The 14,657-nt window shown below is 35.2% G+C and overlaps 1 protein-coding gene across 6 annotated transcripts in view; it reads right to left on the reverse strand.

Annotated features, from left to right (window-relative positions):
- Positions 1-359: 359 nt before the first annotated feature.
- The window catches only part of Wdr17 (WD repeat domain 17), a 94,819-nt gene continuing 80,521 nt past the window's right edge, over positions 360-14,657 (reverse strand). For 3 of the 6 annotated variants that reach the window (XM_029480273.1, XM_029480272.1, XM_029480270.1), the window contains 8 exons: positions 14,036-14,056; positions 11,754-11,865; positions 8,565-8,706; positions 8,130-8,232; positions 7,015-7,116; positions 4,270-4,368; positions 3,032-3,215; positions 422-657 (listed from right to left, as the gene is read on the reverse strand). In XM_029480273.1, the coding sequence (XP_029336133.1) occupies positions 538-657; positions 3,032-3,215; positions 4,270-4,368; positions 7,015-7,116; positions 8,130-8,232; positions 8,565-8,706; positions 11,754-11,865; positions 14,036-14,056 (883 nt within the window). In that variant the 3' untranslated portion in view covers positions 422-537. Of the gene's footprint in view, positions 658-3,031; positions 3,216-4,269; positions 4,369-7,014; positions 7,117-8,129; positions 8,233-8,564; positions 8,707-11,753; positions 11,866-14,035; positions 14,057-14,657 lie in introns of all 6 variants that reach the window. The other 3 variants (XM_021170445.2, XM_029480274.1, XM_029480271.1) reach the window with 3 other exon arrangements.

The following is a 14,657-nucleotide window of genomic DNA, read 5'->3' on the forward strand; positions in this document are numbered from 1 at the left end:
AATGTACTCAATATTTCAAGTAGCATCCTATTTACAAACAGAAATTTATTTGCAACTAATTTCTATAAAGGATCATATGGGAGATTGCTGAATTGCAAATCATCTGTCTATTCCATACATTTTGTTATTTCAAGATATTGATTGAAACATTCATTAAATATCTTCTCTATATATGTATATATGTTAACAACTCTTTCACATGATGTCCTATTTTATGTGTTTCAGAGTTTTAACAATACAGTATTTTGTCGATATCCATGTCTGTTGAAACCTATCTGCTTTGCAGAGTGTTTAGATTTTATAATTCATTAAAACTTCCTTCTAAATGTAAATAATACCATTTATCAATAGGATATATATTTTTCTTTAGAATTATATATTTTATTTTTGAAATTAACAAAATTTAATATTATTCCCTCTGTCTTCCAAGTATCAAACCACCTCCCAACCTGTTATTCTTAGACAACCAAAATGAAGGTTATAAATACCCCGAATTTCCTTTTTACAAAACTACGAAGTGTGCAGAAAAATTTTCAGTCAAAATGGATTGAGTCGTATTCCAGTTCCTAAAGGTGAGAATGGATTCACCTTTGCCCACATCAGAGCGTCATTCAAAGAAATAGTTGATTTTCCATCTTCTAGGAAATACACAGGACCCTGTGTGCAGAGTTGAGAAAAGAGAAGATGAGACTAAAAATTTGCAGCATTGACTTAAAGTTTCAGAAGCAATCACCACACTGAGAAACTACTGTGCAGTTAGGCATTGCTAGTAGGAAATTCAGTAACATAAGAAGAAAAAGAAACGTTTTTTTCTTAAATGCTACCAACTGTGAAATCATCTTCAAATACCTCATTAATGTTCTAATATTCTGTGGTGGCTGTTAAAATTATATTAGAAATTATATTTAAAATTATATATAAATTTATATGAAAATTATATATAAAATTATATCTTTATGCTAAAATTTTAATTCTTTGTATACAGCAGTATTACCAACCACAATAAATATTATTAATTCTTTTTTTTTGTTTTTTGTTTTTTTGTTTTTTTTTGAGACAGGGTTTCTCTGTATAGCCCTGGCTGTCCTGGAACTCACTTTGTAGACCAGGCTGGCCTCGAACTCAGAAATCCGCCTGCCTCTGCCTCCTGAGTGCTAGATTAAAGGCGTGCGCCACCACACCCGGCATATTATTAATTCATTAATTGCCACAAAGTTAGCTTCTTTTATGAAAACACACTGTGAAATAACAGACTGAGATTCTGTTCATTTTATTAGTTTTGTTTTGTTTTGTTTTGTTTTTTCTGAGACAGGGTGTAGTCCTGGCTGTCCTGGAACTTACTCTGTAGAGCAGGCTGGCATTGAACTCAATAGTTTTGTAGTTGATGTTGGTGTGGCTGGGAAGTAACTAAAGACAGAAACTTGGATCCTTCTCTATAGAAGAAGAAGTAGATATTGCTCTACATGTGTGTGATTTAAAATTATACTCTGTCATCTGGCCTGAGAGACTATAACTTAGTCTCATCAGTTATTAGCATACTCCGAATAGTTCTGAGAAGTCAATATGTCTTAGCTCTTAGGAGAAAAAGCATGATGTTAAAAAAAAAAAATCAGTAAGTCATAAGAGCACTACAATTTTTGATTAGGCTCCAGATTTATCAAGTTCTGGTTATGAATTTTAATGCCATGCTTTATTTTATTTTATTTTTTTTTGCAGTTTATTTTTGGAGTTGGCAAAGTTAATCATTAGTTAACTTCATGTTAAGTCCTTGAGATTCACAAACACAAATACATTAGTTTCACATTAAACACATTCTAGGAGGGTAATACTTAATCTACATTAGGTATGTGTGCCTGAGATAATTAGTAGATCCTTTTGTGGATATAGGCCTGTGTGAAGAAAAACAAAACTCAGCTGGTATCTACTGTTTTTTTTGGCTATCCTGTGTGGAGTAAAAGGGGCCGTGTGGAACAGGGATTAGATAGTCCATGAGACCAGAAACTGACTTTTAGACTTCCAAAGTTTCATGATTTACTACAAACCTACTGAGTTCACTGAATTGGTTTTTGTTTGTTTGTTTGTTTTAATCTTTAAGCACAAGTGAACGGTATGTGTGTGCACAGTTATGTGTCGTATGCTTTGAAGATTATTGTGCTCTTGAGAGTCTGGCTTACAATTGGTTGGCAAGCTACAGGCAGGGTTTGTATTAACAACCAGGGGCTCTATGTCTTTTGAGTGACTGGACTCATTGGCCTAACATGTCAGCATAATAAGTATGTTTTAAATATTATATTAGAACTGTGAGGCTCTGTCCATTACAAGTACAAAACACTGGCAGGAGGAGCACACTGTGACAGATCGTGCTAACTCACTTTGTGAAACTTAGCTTTGTTATCTCACAGTGACAACTACTCCAAGGTAATAAAGACTTCTCTGATTCTGCGAGATAGCAATCTCCTTGGGTGATACTCAGAGGCTGTAAGCATAATTGCTCCTCATTAGTTTGACTGCACATTAAAGAGTGTTCTTTGGGAATTAGTTATCCTCTGTGATGAATCACAGTGAATTTTAATTGCTGAAAGTTCAGTAAACAATGCAAGGACACTTGATGTATCTGTAGTATGCATCAATTAGTTTTATTTCATCGTGTTTATGTTATGCAAATGGAAACTAGAAAGTAAATATAATCTTCTCTGATAAAATCAGTGTAATTGTTGATTATTTAACTTACTTTTCATTAAGTTATGACATTTATTTACTTTAAAACATCTTTGTCGCTATACATATATGTAAATAAGTTGCTACTAAATGTATTACGCCATTGCTTCAGTAATAATAGCTCAGTGATCATCTCTCTGGATGTATTTTAAGGGAAAAAAGATCATGTGTATTATCAAGGAAGCACTAAGGGCAATATTTTCTTACTGGAATCTTTACATTCGCCAAGTTCATTGAGTTTATATTTGTTTTAAGGTACCATTAACAAGCTTATAATAGAAAGATAAAGTTAATGTCTGATAGTAGATTGTACCTGGATTTTTAGTCCAGTAAGACAAGAGATGTGAATGTCTGAATGGCTTGGAAGATTTGATCCAGTCACATAATCTGGTCCAGTAATTCCTTTGAGTGGCTCTTCTTTCAGTCTCTTTAATAAAGTTTCATAAACTGTTCTTTGTGAGTCAGAAGGGGGTGTATATGGAGAATCTTCTGATGATCTACATTTTAAATAAACATTTGTGCTTTATTTTCTATAGAATTATAGAATTATTGAGATTTAGTTGAGAAATGGTCTCTGATTAGTTCATTATCTTTTACAGATGGAGGCAAATCAATTTAAATTTAAATTATAAAAAAACAAAACTATCCCAGTGGGATCCACCCACCATCTGAGTCCAGACAACCTGGGACACAGCCTGCAGAGGTGAGTTGCTCATGGTCCCTTGAGCCCCATTGTCTAGCTCTCGTCTCACTCTTTGGTTCAGAGGAGCCTTGTGGGACACCAAGAGCATCAAGCTTTTCGGTATAAAGCTTCAGGAGCCCCATAACTAACCGGCTTAGAACCCTGCCCCACCAATCTCATCCCAGTCCCATCTATAGACCATCCCAGTTGGGTCTTCTTGGAACTGTTTGCAAAGGTGAGCTGACTAGTCCCTTGAGGTCCATTGTCTATCTCTGGGCTTGCTTTTTGGTCCTGAGGACTCTTGTAGGACCCTAAGAACCTCCCACTTTACATGGAGGCCTGCAGAGACCTCACGAACTACCATCTTGGTACATTACCCACCAATCCCTTGCTATTGGGGTCTGCCTGAGGCTCAGCCAGCAGACGCAGATACCCTGATCTCCATTGTCTTATCTATGACTTCCCCACCCTTCCCAAGAAGTACTGCTGCCATCAGGATCATTCAGCTAACACCAGGGAAAAGAGATGCCTAAAGGACAGCATAAGAATACAGTCAACAAGACCCAGGGTTTTATGACACCACCAGAGTACAGTTATCCTATTATAACAAACCCTGGATATCCTAATGAAACTGAATCACAAGAAGAAGATTTTAAATCTAATCCTATAAAGATGATAGAGGCCTTTAAAGCAGACATGAATAAATCCCTTAAGGAAGTACAGGAAAATACATTCAAACAGGTAAAAGCAAAACTACAGTCTACAGATTGGAGAAAGATCTTTACTAACCCTACATCTGACAGAGAGCCAACATCATATCATATATATATTTACTTTCTGCATTTGAAGGTTAGGTTGTATTCACTCACTGTTTGGCCGACTGTGTGCAAGCTCTCCATGCATCCAGCTCCTCAGAGAGATGCTCAATTTTTAATGGTACTGACACCACTCGTCGTTTTAAGAGCTGACTGAAACATGAGAAAGAATTGTCATCTGGCTTAACAGTAAAACATCAGACAACACAAACAAACTAACAACTGAAATTTTATCTATGATGATTGTTCAATAGTGTGTGTGTGTGCATACATTTATGTATACATTGGCATATATCTGCTTACTTACATTATTATCCTTTAAGTCCCTGGGAACTCTAATATGCTCAAGACATGTGGTTGGAATAATGACCTGCGTAGTGTATGGAGCATGGTGAGAGAAGAAGAGCACTACTGAACATCAGCAGTGAGGTAGAACAGCTCATCAGGACCCTGACTTAAGTCTGGATAACAGAATATAATGGTACTATTAGAAGAATGAGAAAAGGACTAGATCTGAGAGGCTCGTTTTACAGCTGAGGATACTGAATTTAAGGCTGGAGCATGGTGCAGGTTGCTAGACTAGACTCACACATCAGGAACTTTGAGATTAGATTGTGTCTGAACATGAAAATGAGTTGTCTCCAAAAGGATGACAGGCAAAGCTCAGAAGTAAGGTTCCTGTACAAGTGACCTGGCTCACCATCACCAGCACACATGCACATGCACACATAAACACACACACACACACACACACACACACCACTTACAAATGAACCTTCTGTAGAACAAATATTAGAACACAGAGAGGAGAGTGAAGATAAGAAATGAGGCCAGAGGACAGGAAATAAGAGGGGAAAGGAAGTGTCAATTAAATAGAACATAGCAATGGGAAGCTGGACATTTAAGTGCATTAAGAAAATGAAAATAGGCTGTAGGACATAACAGGGAGTAATTATCACAAAGAAAGCCATGAGGACTGGAAAGATGGTTCAGTGGTTAAGGGCACTGGCTGTTCTTCCAAAGGACCAGAGTTCATATCCTAGCACCCACTTGGCAGCTCACAATTGTCTGCAGCTCCAAGATCTGACACTCTCATATAGACATACATGCAGGCAAAACTCCAACATACATAATGTAAATGTAAATAAAGGAAAAACCCCTAAAACTGAGACCTTTTAAAGTTCTCTTTCTTATTTACTGAGTTCTCTTTAATGCAGGCATATTCTGTGAACTCTCTCCTACCTTACACATAGAAACTCTTGCTTTTATTCTTTGCCTTTTTGCTTCCTAGTTCCTGAGGTTGTCTCAGTTTGATTGTAGGTTGATGTGGAATTCTCCATGTAGTCCAGGCTGGTCTTGAACCAGCAAGAATCCCTTTACCTCAGCATCCCATGCTGAGTTTGCAAACATGAACTGCCACTCTAGTCTGTTAGCTATTTATTATTAATACTAACTTTTTTGTTTATTGAGACTAGATTTCTCTCTGTAGCCTTGGATGTCCTCAAACTCACTCTATAGACCAGGCCAGTCTCGAACTCAGAGATCCACCTGCTCCTGCCTCTGATGGTCTGCAATTAAAGGTGTATGCCACCACCATCCAGCTTATTAACACTAATTTAAGAGAGCATTTTTCTCTCACTTGTCATCAGTGAGGTCACACAAACTGGACAGATTCAACATTATTTTGATGGTAGTGATACAGGCTACTGTTGAAGTACAGTTTGTTGACTGTACAGAAATAAACTTTCTTGAATATCTGGTGGTAATGCTTATTGCTTAGGTTGTACTATGTAGCAGCAGCATCTTCTTTACCAGTTGGTTAGGAATAAGAAAGCCTTTCATTCCTCTCAGTCTCCTATCTTCTGTAAAAGATACTCAGGAAAATGTTCTTCCCTAGATAATAAGCATCAAGAATCAAAAGGTTGCACACACTACCATTTAGCAAGTTAATAGGCTTATAAATTAATTTTCAGGAAATATTTTGTGAATTCGTTTATTCACTAAATCATACTTGTGAAATCATGTGTATCTTGTTAAGCAGAGAGATGGGTTAGAAATGGAGATCCCTTGGATCAGCTTTGGGTATGTTTTTTTTTTTTTTTTTGATGAAGTAAGTTAAGGATAATGGATAATGAGTGACGTTTAACAAGCTGCTAGAGAATGTAGATGTTTAGCTAACAGGTTATAAAAGACCATCTGAGGTGAATATAAAATACTAACTTCTTTACTACTTATGAATGTCTTTCACTTGAATATTTCTGCCACAGAGATTGAGAGCTAATCTATATGGCTTCCTGTATTTTAACAGTGGTGCTATGCAATGTTGGAAGTGAAGTGTAGGTGTGAGACTTTTAGTCCACACCATGAGGACCTGTGGACTGAAGTAGACCTTACGATCCCCTTTTATGTCCTCCCTAGACAGCAGACATGTTATGTAGAGGGAAAGAGCTAACAGTTCCAAAGTCAAAGTCAAAGTCAAAGTCAAAAAAAAAAAAAAAAAAAAGGAAGGATCCAGGTCTTTGGTGGAATTGCTGGACCACTTTATGAGATCTGGGATGCCTCTCTGATGTGTCCTGATAGGCAAACGTCAACAAGTCCTATGTATTTAACTTTCCATTAGAAGCTCTGTCATTTGTAGCCTGGTGCATTCAGCACTCACAATCATATATATGCTTTCCTGGAGAGCTCATGCTGAGTGAGCAAGTGGACTCACAGAATAATATATTCAGTGCCTGTGACCTTCTTCGAGACGTTTATCTTAGTAAAGGGAATTTCTCAGTGAAGTGTTTTCATTTTTACCTCGTGTACTCATAAAGCGAGGGAACAATGCTTTGATACTGTCTCCTGATAGCCAGCAAGGCACCAATGTAACCACATAATATAAGTAATTCATTTCGAGCCCTGAAAAAGAATATATTTATTTTTAAACTTTACAATTTGAAGCACAGGACACAATTCTCTTACATAATTCAAACATGCCTATTCATATTCTTATAGATGATATTTACAAAATACATTTAGAAAGTTTTATGAAATTAGAGGGAATGATTTATTCATTAGCTAAAATTTAATTCATAATTTTTATTCCAAAATTAATCATATAACATAAATTATAATTTAAAGCAACTATCTTTACACAGCATTTAGCTCTTGTCTACCTGCATATATTTAATTCTTTTGTATTTTAATGCTCAAACCTGAGTTCTTACACAGAGCAAGCACCCTACTGTTCATAGTTAATTTGCACCCTGAGGCCACCCCTGCCTTTCTCTTCTTGGCATTTATTTCTAAGTAATTGCTTTTTATCAGATTTAGGAACTTATGACACATTATGTCAACTCTAGGAAAGGACCAGCGAAATCAGTTTTGTTTCCTGCAGGGTGAACTCGGCAGTATTCCAGGCTGTTTCATTGCAAATCTCTCTCACAAATTAGCCTCAACTCTCTAAAGACTTTAGTTGTATTAAAAACAACACTCCTAATGGTCCTTGAGTTTTAGGATGGTGTCATTTTCTGTTTACCAGCACCTGTAAATCTCTCTCATTTAGGCTTAGTATGATTTTTATGTACAATAGATATTGAATAAATATGACCCTTAGTTTCTTATGAACCCCATGCCTATAACTGTCTACATGTTTTAAGCTCAGTCTTTTTTGAACAGAAATGAAACTACAGACATGTATACACATAAACAAACACATGCTAGCTGTTGTTAATAGTTACTGTTCATTTCAAGTTCACTTTATTGTCCTCTCTTGTTATTATTGTCACAACAAAAGCAATAATGGAAAGTATAATTTGTTTGTAAGTTCAGCTACCTAACATGATCCTATTTCTTGATTTGAACACCAAAACTAAAATTGCCACTTGAAATATAATACTGGACATTTCCATATCTTGAAGAAAAGTACTTACTCAGTGCACGTATGTAAGAGTAATTTTTCAGTACGGATATAACTCATCAGGTCAAGCACTGGGTAAACAGTATCTAGAGTCCAGTTTGAGTTACTGATACATCCTGGAAAACCAAACCAAATGAAATTCAAATGAAAATGTATTTTACGTTACAGTGTAAAGTTTTGTCCATCCAACTTTTAAAAATTACATAATCAACTCTTTGTCAGTTAATCATAATTGTGTATTCTGTATCACAAACTATTGGTCCATCCATGGTCTCTAGGTCTTCCCATAACATAAAATCAGGAGATAAAGCATGGTCTACATCAGTAATCTTTTTCCTTGTGAAATTTGGAATGATTTGTGTTTGAACTTCAGGTAGATTATCAAGATGAATGAAAATGCCAAATGAACAAATATATCTCAGATGCAAACTATCAACTAGAAACTTACCTTTGACAAAGTCAATACCAATAGGAAGAGCCCTTTCAGGTTCCTGACTTAGTAAATAATACTTTATGGTTTCAAATACATTGCCATCTGCCCGGGCTGTTTCAGCCAACTGAGTGCATTCTTCTGCAGGGGGTAGATTGCACTAAAAAAATAATTTGTTGAAAGACAATGTTACTAAAATTCACATGGATAAAAGCCATAGTATAAATGACAATTATTGCTACATTCTCTGTCTGTTTCACCTATTAAAGTTGCCCCAAATATACGTCAATGCAATTCTTTATAAATGAAATTATGTATGGAAATACCTATAAGATCAAAGAATGAAGTGAGGTCATTAGCTTAAAATCAAATGATTTTTACCACACAAAATACTTAAGAAACAAGTAGAACTAAATTTTTCTGATCATAATGCTGTGCTCAGTACTTAATAGTGCAGCTCAGCAAAAGCAAAAATAAAACAAAACAAGCCCACAATGAAGTCAGCTATTCTAGAGTAAATGTATAATAGACATTGTTAAAAGTACATTACATGTAACAAGTACAAAACTACATGATCACACACTCTCTTCTCTACAACTAAAATTAGCCTTTGAGGCAAAAGGACCCTATTCCAAAAAGACTAAACCCATAAAGGTTCTAAAGCTTGACGGTTTCAAATGCACAGCATGGAAAGTCTGCTATACCTATTATACCTGGATTTAAAAGTAAGCATAATAATAATAAAAGGTGATCATCACTGAAATGTCATACTCTAGAATACAAAATTAATTCCTGTTCTATCATGAAATTTCTCAAGTAGGTTAATAATGTGTTTGACTGTGCTTTGATTTTGGTATTTATTATTACCTTAGAAAATTCTCAGAGTTGTTAACAACTTCACAATCACTAGTTTTCTAAAGAACAACTAATAAATTCCTACCAACGATTCTAATCATATCGTTTAGAATGTGTAATGAATACTGGTTGCATTCATGGCCCTATTATTTCCATGAGAAGGAGAAAGGTTGACTCTGCTCTCTAGAGCTTGGCGTCACAGGAAGAGGGGGAGAAAGTGAGTTCTGTTCTGCTGCATAGCAAGGTGGTTGCAGTTAATCACAGTGTATCCTTCAAAACACCTTAAAGAAAGGATTTTAAGTGATTTTTACCTCAACAAAAATAAACATTTGTGGTGGTGGGTGTGGAAGGTCCTCTGATTTGAATTAATATATGTATGTATCAAAATGTCACACTGTGACCTGTAAATACATGATTTTGTTTTGTTGATTTAAATAAGCCAGGATGTATAAACTTAGGTAGGTCATTTCTCCTCCCTATCCCTGCATGATAACACCAGAGCTTCTTGCCTCTGAGACTTAGTTAACATATATTTAAACACTATACAATGCATATCAAGACAAGAGTCCTAGTGCCTCTTTCCACATGCATCTTTAACTAAGAGTTTCTACTGGTGTCTACAAAAATGAAACACAGATAACTTTTATTTATTTTTATTTCAAAGATTTTGCTTTTCTTTTGATTTTTATTATATTTTTATGTATTTGCTTTGTGTGTATACTTAATGAGGCATAGCACACGTGTGGAGGTCAGAGGGCAAGTTGCATGTAACATTTTACTCCTTCTGCTGTATAGGAAACAGCAATTGAATTCAGTTAATTAGAAATGAGAGGCACCCTTACCCACTGATTCATTTCCATAGTGCCCATAGCAAAATTGAGACAGAAATTCAGATAACAGAAAGTATATAAGGAATAATTGAAAATCCCCAGTAATGTCACAAATTACTGTTGGAACTGAATATTAATCCTTTCATAAATATTTCCATAATAACAGATATGATTTATTCCATAACACATCTATACTTGCCAAGGGACATGCAGGAAAAATGACAAATGGCTTTAGAAATCATGGAATGCAGCCCACAGGTCACCACAGCTTCAGTGTGGCACAGCCCCAAGGACTATGTGTCTGGAGAACTTTATGCTGTTATAAAGTTCTTGCTGCCATCACATCCCTCTTAAGAATTATATGAAAACTCTAAGGGGGCTTCCAGTCCCTCACTGGCAGTATCTCTGGCACTCACAATATCAATGACCACCACCCTTAGAAAACATTTTGAAAAATAGAACTGCTAATGAAGCAAGGTTGAAATGTTATTTCAACTGGCTCAGATGTAAAAAAATCTTAGGGAACAATATAAAGTTCAGACAGGCACTCTTATTAGTTAAGCTAGGGACTATTTATAGTCAGGGAATAAGAACAACGGCAGCAGGGCGGGAGAGGGTATAGGGGACTTTTGGGATAGCATTTGAAATGTAAATGAAGAAAATATCTAATAATAATAATAACAAAAAGAACAATGGCAGCACAGGCTGATGTGACTCTCACTGAGACTGGACTAGTGATGCTTGATTTCTTATACTCAATTTTGCCCTCAGCTTCCCTATATGATTTATTAAGAACTGCTGATGAGTAGATATGCATTTTGAGAATTTAATGTAGGTATGACTGATTTTTATATAAAAGTCTAAATTTGCAATTCTTTTAAGATTCTTACTAGGTTATTTTTAAAGATAAATGATAAAATAATTACTTCTTTCTTTGTAACTGCAAATTGCCACCTGTCAGTAAGAGAAACTGCGTAGCTGGAGACAAGATGACTCCTGAAGCTTGCTGGTCAGCCAGTCTAGACAACCAGTGAGAGCTACTGTCTCATGGATGACCATCTTAGAACAAAAGGTGGGAGCAATAGAGGAAAGTTTCAGATAATGACCTGTGACCTCCTTGTGTACATATGTGTGCATGCATGTACATATATGAGCCCTCACTCACAAACACGCAAAAAGAGCAGTTAATATAGAGTTCTAACTTGTACAGAAATCTCAGACCCAAAGTAGACCCATAAAAGGACTATGGGTTGATCAGACATTTTGGGGATGAAATTCTCATTCCATCTTTAATTTGTGTAGATTCTTTACTTCTCTGTGTGTCCTTTCTTTCTAAAATTTGGGCTTGGATCTAGAAGTAAATAAACATTCTTTCTTTTGGTTATCACTTTTGTTGAATTAACAGGAATTATCAGAAAGCCATTATTTAGTTTTGGGCATGAGTTTCTATTTAAATAAATCAAAAATTACTAAAATCATAGTATTTCATTCCAGGTTAGATCATTACTATATCATTGGCTACCTTCTTGTGAAGGTCATTGATTTCTTCGATGCACCCAGGGTAGAAGGCACAGAGTTTTACTAAGTGGACTTCGCTACCAGGCGTCATCAAGAGAAGATCAGCTGCCAGGTTCCTGTTTGTATAACAAGGGGGAAAACTCCATTGAGTCAATGATCCAAAAATAGATCCAAAAATGGTTCAAAAAAAGGAGACACACTCTACCACCCTGACTTATCCATCTACAATGCTTATTTGGTTATTTATATCACACCATTCCAAGTATGGGTTGCAGAAAGCACAAAAGTTTTCAAATGCCAAATCTGTGTAACTTAAGTTCCTAAACTATAGCATTCAATTTTATCATTAGAGAAGAATCTTCTACCAGACTAAACAGTTGTAAATAGGATTTTGGAGAAAATGCTAAGGTAAAGTGAAGGCTAACAGACTTAACCTCTTTGTCATTCTTCTCAATAGAAGGAAGTTCTATGAGCCTTCACTCTGACATTAGCTATTTCAACTCTTTGGACTAATGTTGTTTTGCTTGTTTTTCCTTTAAGGTTTAGGAAGAAATTGAAGTAAGAAATATAGTTGCTAAATATTTTAAAAGCTTAGAACTAGTGTAATAAATTGCTTACAATGCCGGGCATGGATGCGCATGCCTTTGATGCACTCGGGAGGCAGAGGCAGGCGGNTTTCTGAGTTCGAGGCCAGCCTGGTCTACAAAGTGAGTTCCAGGACAGCCAGGGCTACACAGAGAAACCCTGTCTTGAAAAACAAAAACAAACAAAAAAAACAAAACAAAAAAATTGCTTACAAGAATAAAATGACATGGACTTCATAACATTGTGAAAAAAGATGTGAGGAGCTTTTTTCAAAGCAGTAGGGGAATATTTTGTCTCAAGTATTATAACTCATAAAACACTAAATTTCAAGTGGCTCAAGATTACATATGTATATTTTGTGTGTCTTTAGAACAGATAATATATTAAAAGATAGTATATAGAGCTGTAAACCCAGGACTCGTAAATTAGAGCATTTGATCATTTATATGATCAATTAATTTTTAAATATATAAGACATGCTTTGAAAAATATAAAGAATACAGAATAAATATAGAGATCATTTGCAACCATTGTTGTCAAATCCAAACTTTTAGTAAAGACACATGCCAACTACCCCCACCCCTAGATAAAAAAAAAAACAGTAGCAATTTGAGTTAGGATTATCATCAAATTTTTAGAATTAAAAATCATTTTAGAAGTGTTTTACAAAATTTTACATAAAATATTTCAACTACAATAATTTTTCTTTTGTTTCTCCCTAGCCAATCACTAATTCAATAAAATATCATTATATCAGCTTAAATTCCCTATACTATTATTACTATTAATCAGGTAAGTTTTTAAAACTCCAAATTAAAGTAGTTTACCTATTCTTTTTAGGAGGTATAAATTACTGTTCTTTCTAATAACAAGATTAATAGTGTGCGTGGTATGTGTGTGTGTGCTATGTGTATGGTCGTGTGTGTGTGGTGTGTGCGTGGTGTATATGGTGTGTGTATGTGGTGTGTGTGTGGTGTGTGTTTGTGTGGTGTGTGTGTGTGTGGTGTGTATGGTGTGTGTGTGTATGTGGTGTGTATGGTGTGTGTGTGTATGTGGTGTGTATGTGTGATGTGTGTGTGTGGTGTGTGTCTGTGTGTGGTATGTGTGTGGTACATGTATGTGTGGTATGTATGTATGTCTGTGCGTGTACATAGTCTTTCCATCATGGAATTGAACTCAGCTCATCATATTTATACAAGCCTTTTTATCTGCTGAGTCATATTCCCACTCCTAATAATATTTTTAAATTAATGTACTTGAGGATACAAGATTGCATTCTGATTTTATTCTTTGAAAACAACTATACTAAAACTATATTAAAATTCCCAACAACTGCAAATAAAGTCTCACTTGTCCCTACAAACTACATCCTGATATAGAAAGAAAATTATTAAGAGTTGCCAATTATATTCATGTTTTATTTCACTGTTTCTTCAAAACTGAGTCCATTATTGTGTACTCAATAACAAAACAGAGGCCACCTAAACCATCTGAATTTCCTTTTCATTATTATAATGTGGTATATTTTGCTTAGCAGAGTTAGTTAACTTTTAGCATTGTACAGAGCCATAGTTAGTACAACTCTTTTCTGTACAACTTTTAAGTATTAAGCCATACAGTTAAGCTATAAAAACTATTTGTATTGTTCTATGCTTAGGTGCTTTACAGTAACATGTTAATAAGAACAAAACTAGCCAGTACCTGTATACAACAGATGGGAAGCTGGAGAGAAGACATTGAATGTGAGTATCAGACAAACATCATAAATACCACAAACAAACAAAACTGCACTGGTAAATGTAAAATACATGAACCACTTAACTGTTTTCATTTATGAAATAATGACGAGCTTCCTTAAACTAAATAATTTTTAATTTTTAATGGTAGGATTCCAATAGCTATATATGAATTTCTTGTGAAAATTATCATACTTCGTAGAGTAATTTTTGGCATTTGCAAAGGAGGTATGCCTGGAGGAGTTGCCAGGTGAGGGAAGTGTGACTTTATTAGAAGAAAGAATGACAGATATTAGCTGCTTGAAATAATTTGAACACATGGATAAAACAATAATGGCTAGCAATTAGCAACCATTTTATCTTTACTTTTTTCTCTTTTCAAATATATAGTTTTACTTTTTGAAATTAGAATTGCATTATTTATACCTTTTCCTCAATATGATCCTCCCATGAATCCCTTCCCTCTCTCAAACTCATGCCCTCTTTTTGTTTCTTGTTACATGGATACATCTATAATTCTTTTTAAAATTTTATTCTAATTAGGTATTTTCTTCATTTACATTTCCAATGCTATCTCAAAAGTCCCC

Source organism: Mus caroli, chromosome 8, assembly GCF_900094665.2.
Source record: "Mus caroli chromosome 8, CAROLI_EIJ_v1.1, whole genome shotgun sequence".
Lineage (NCBI taxonomy): Eukaryota > Metazoa > Chordata > Mammalia > Rodentia > Muridae > Mus > Mus caroli.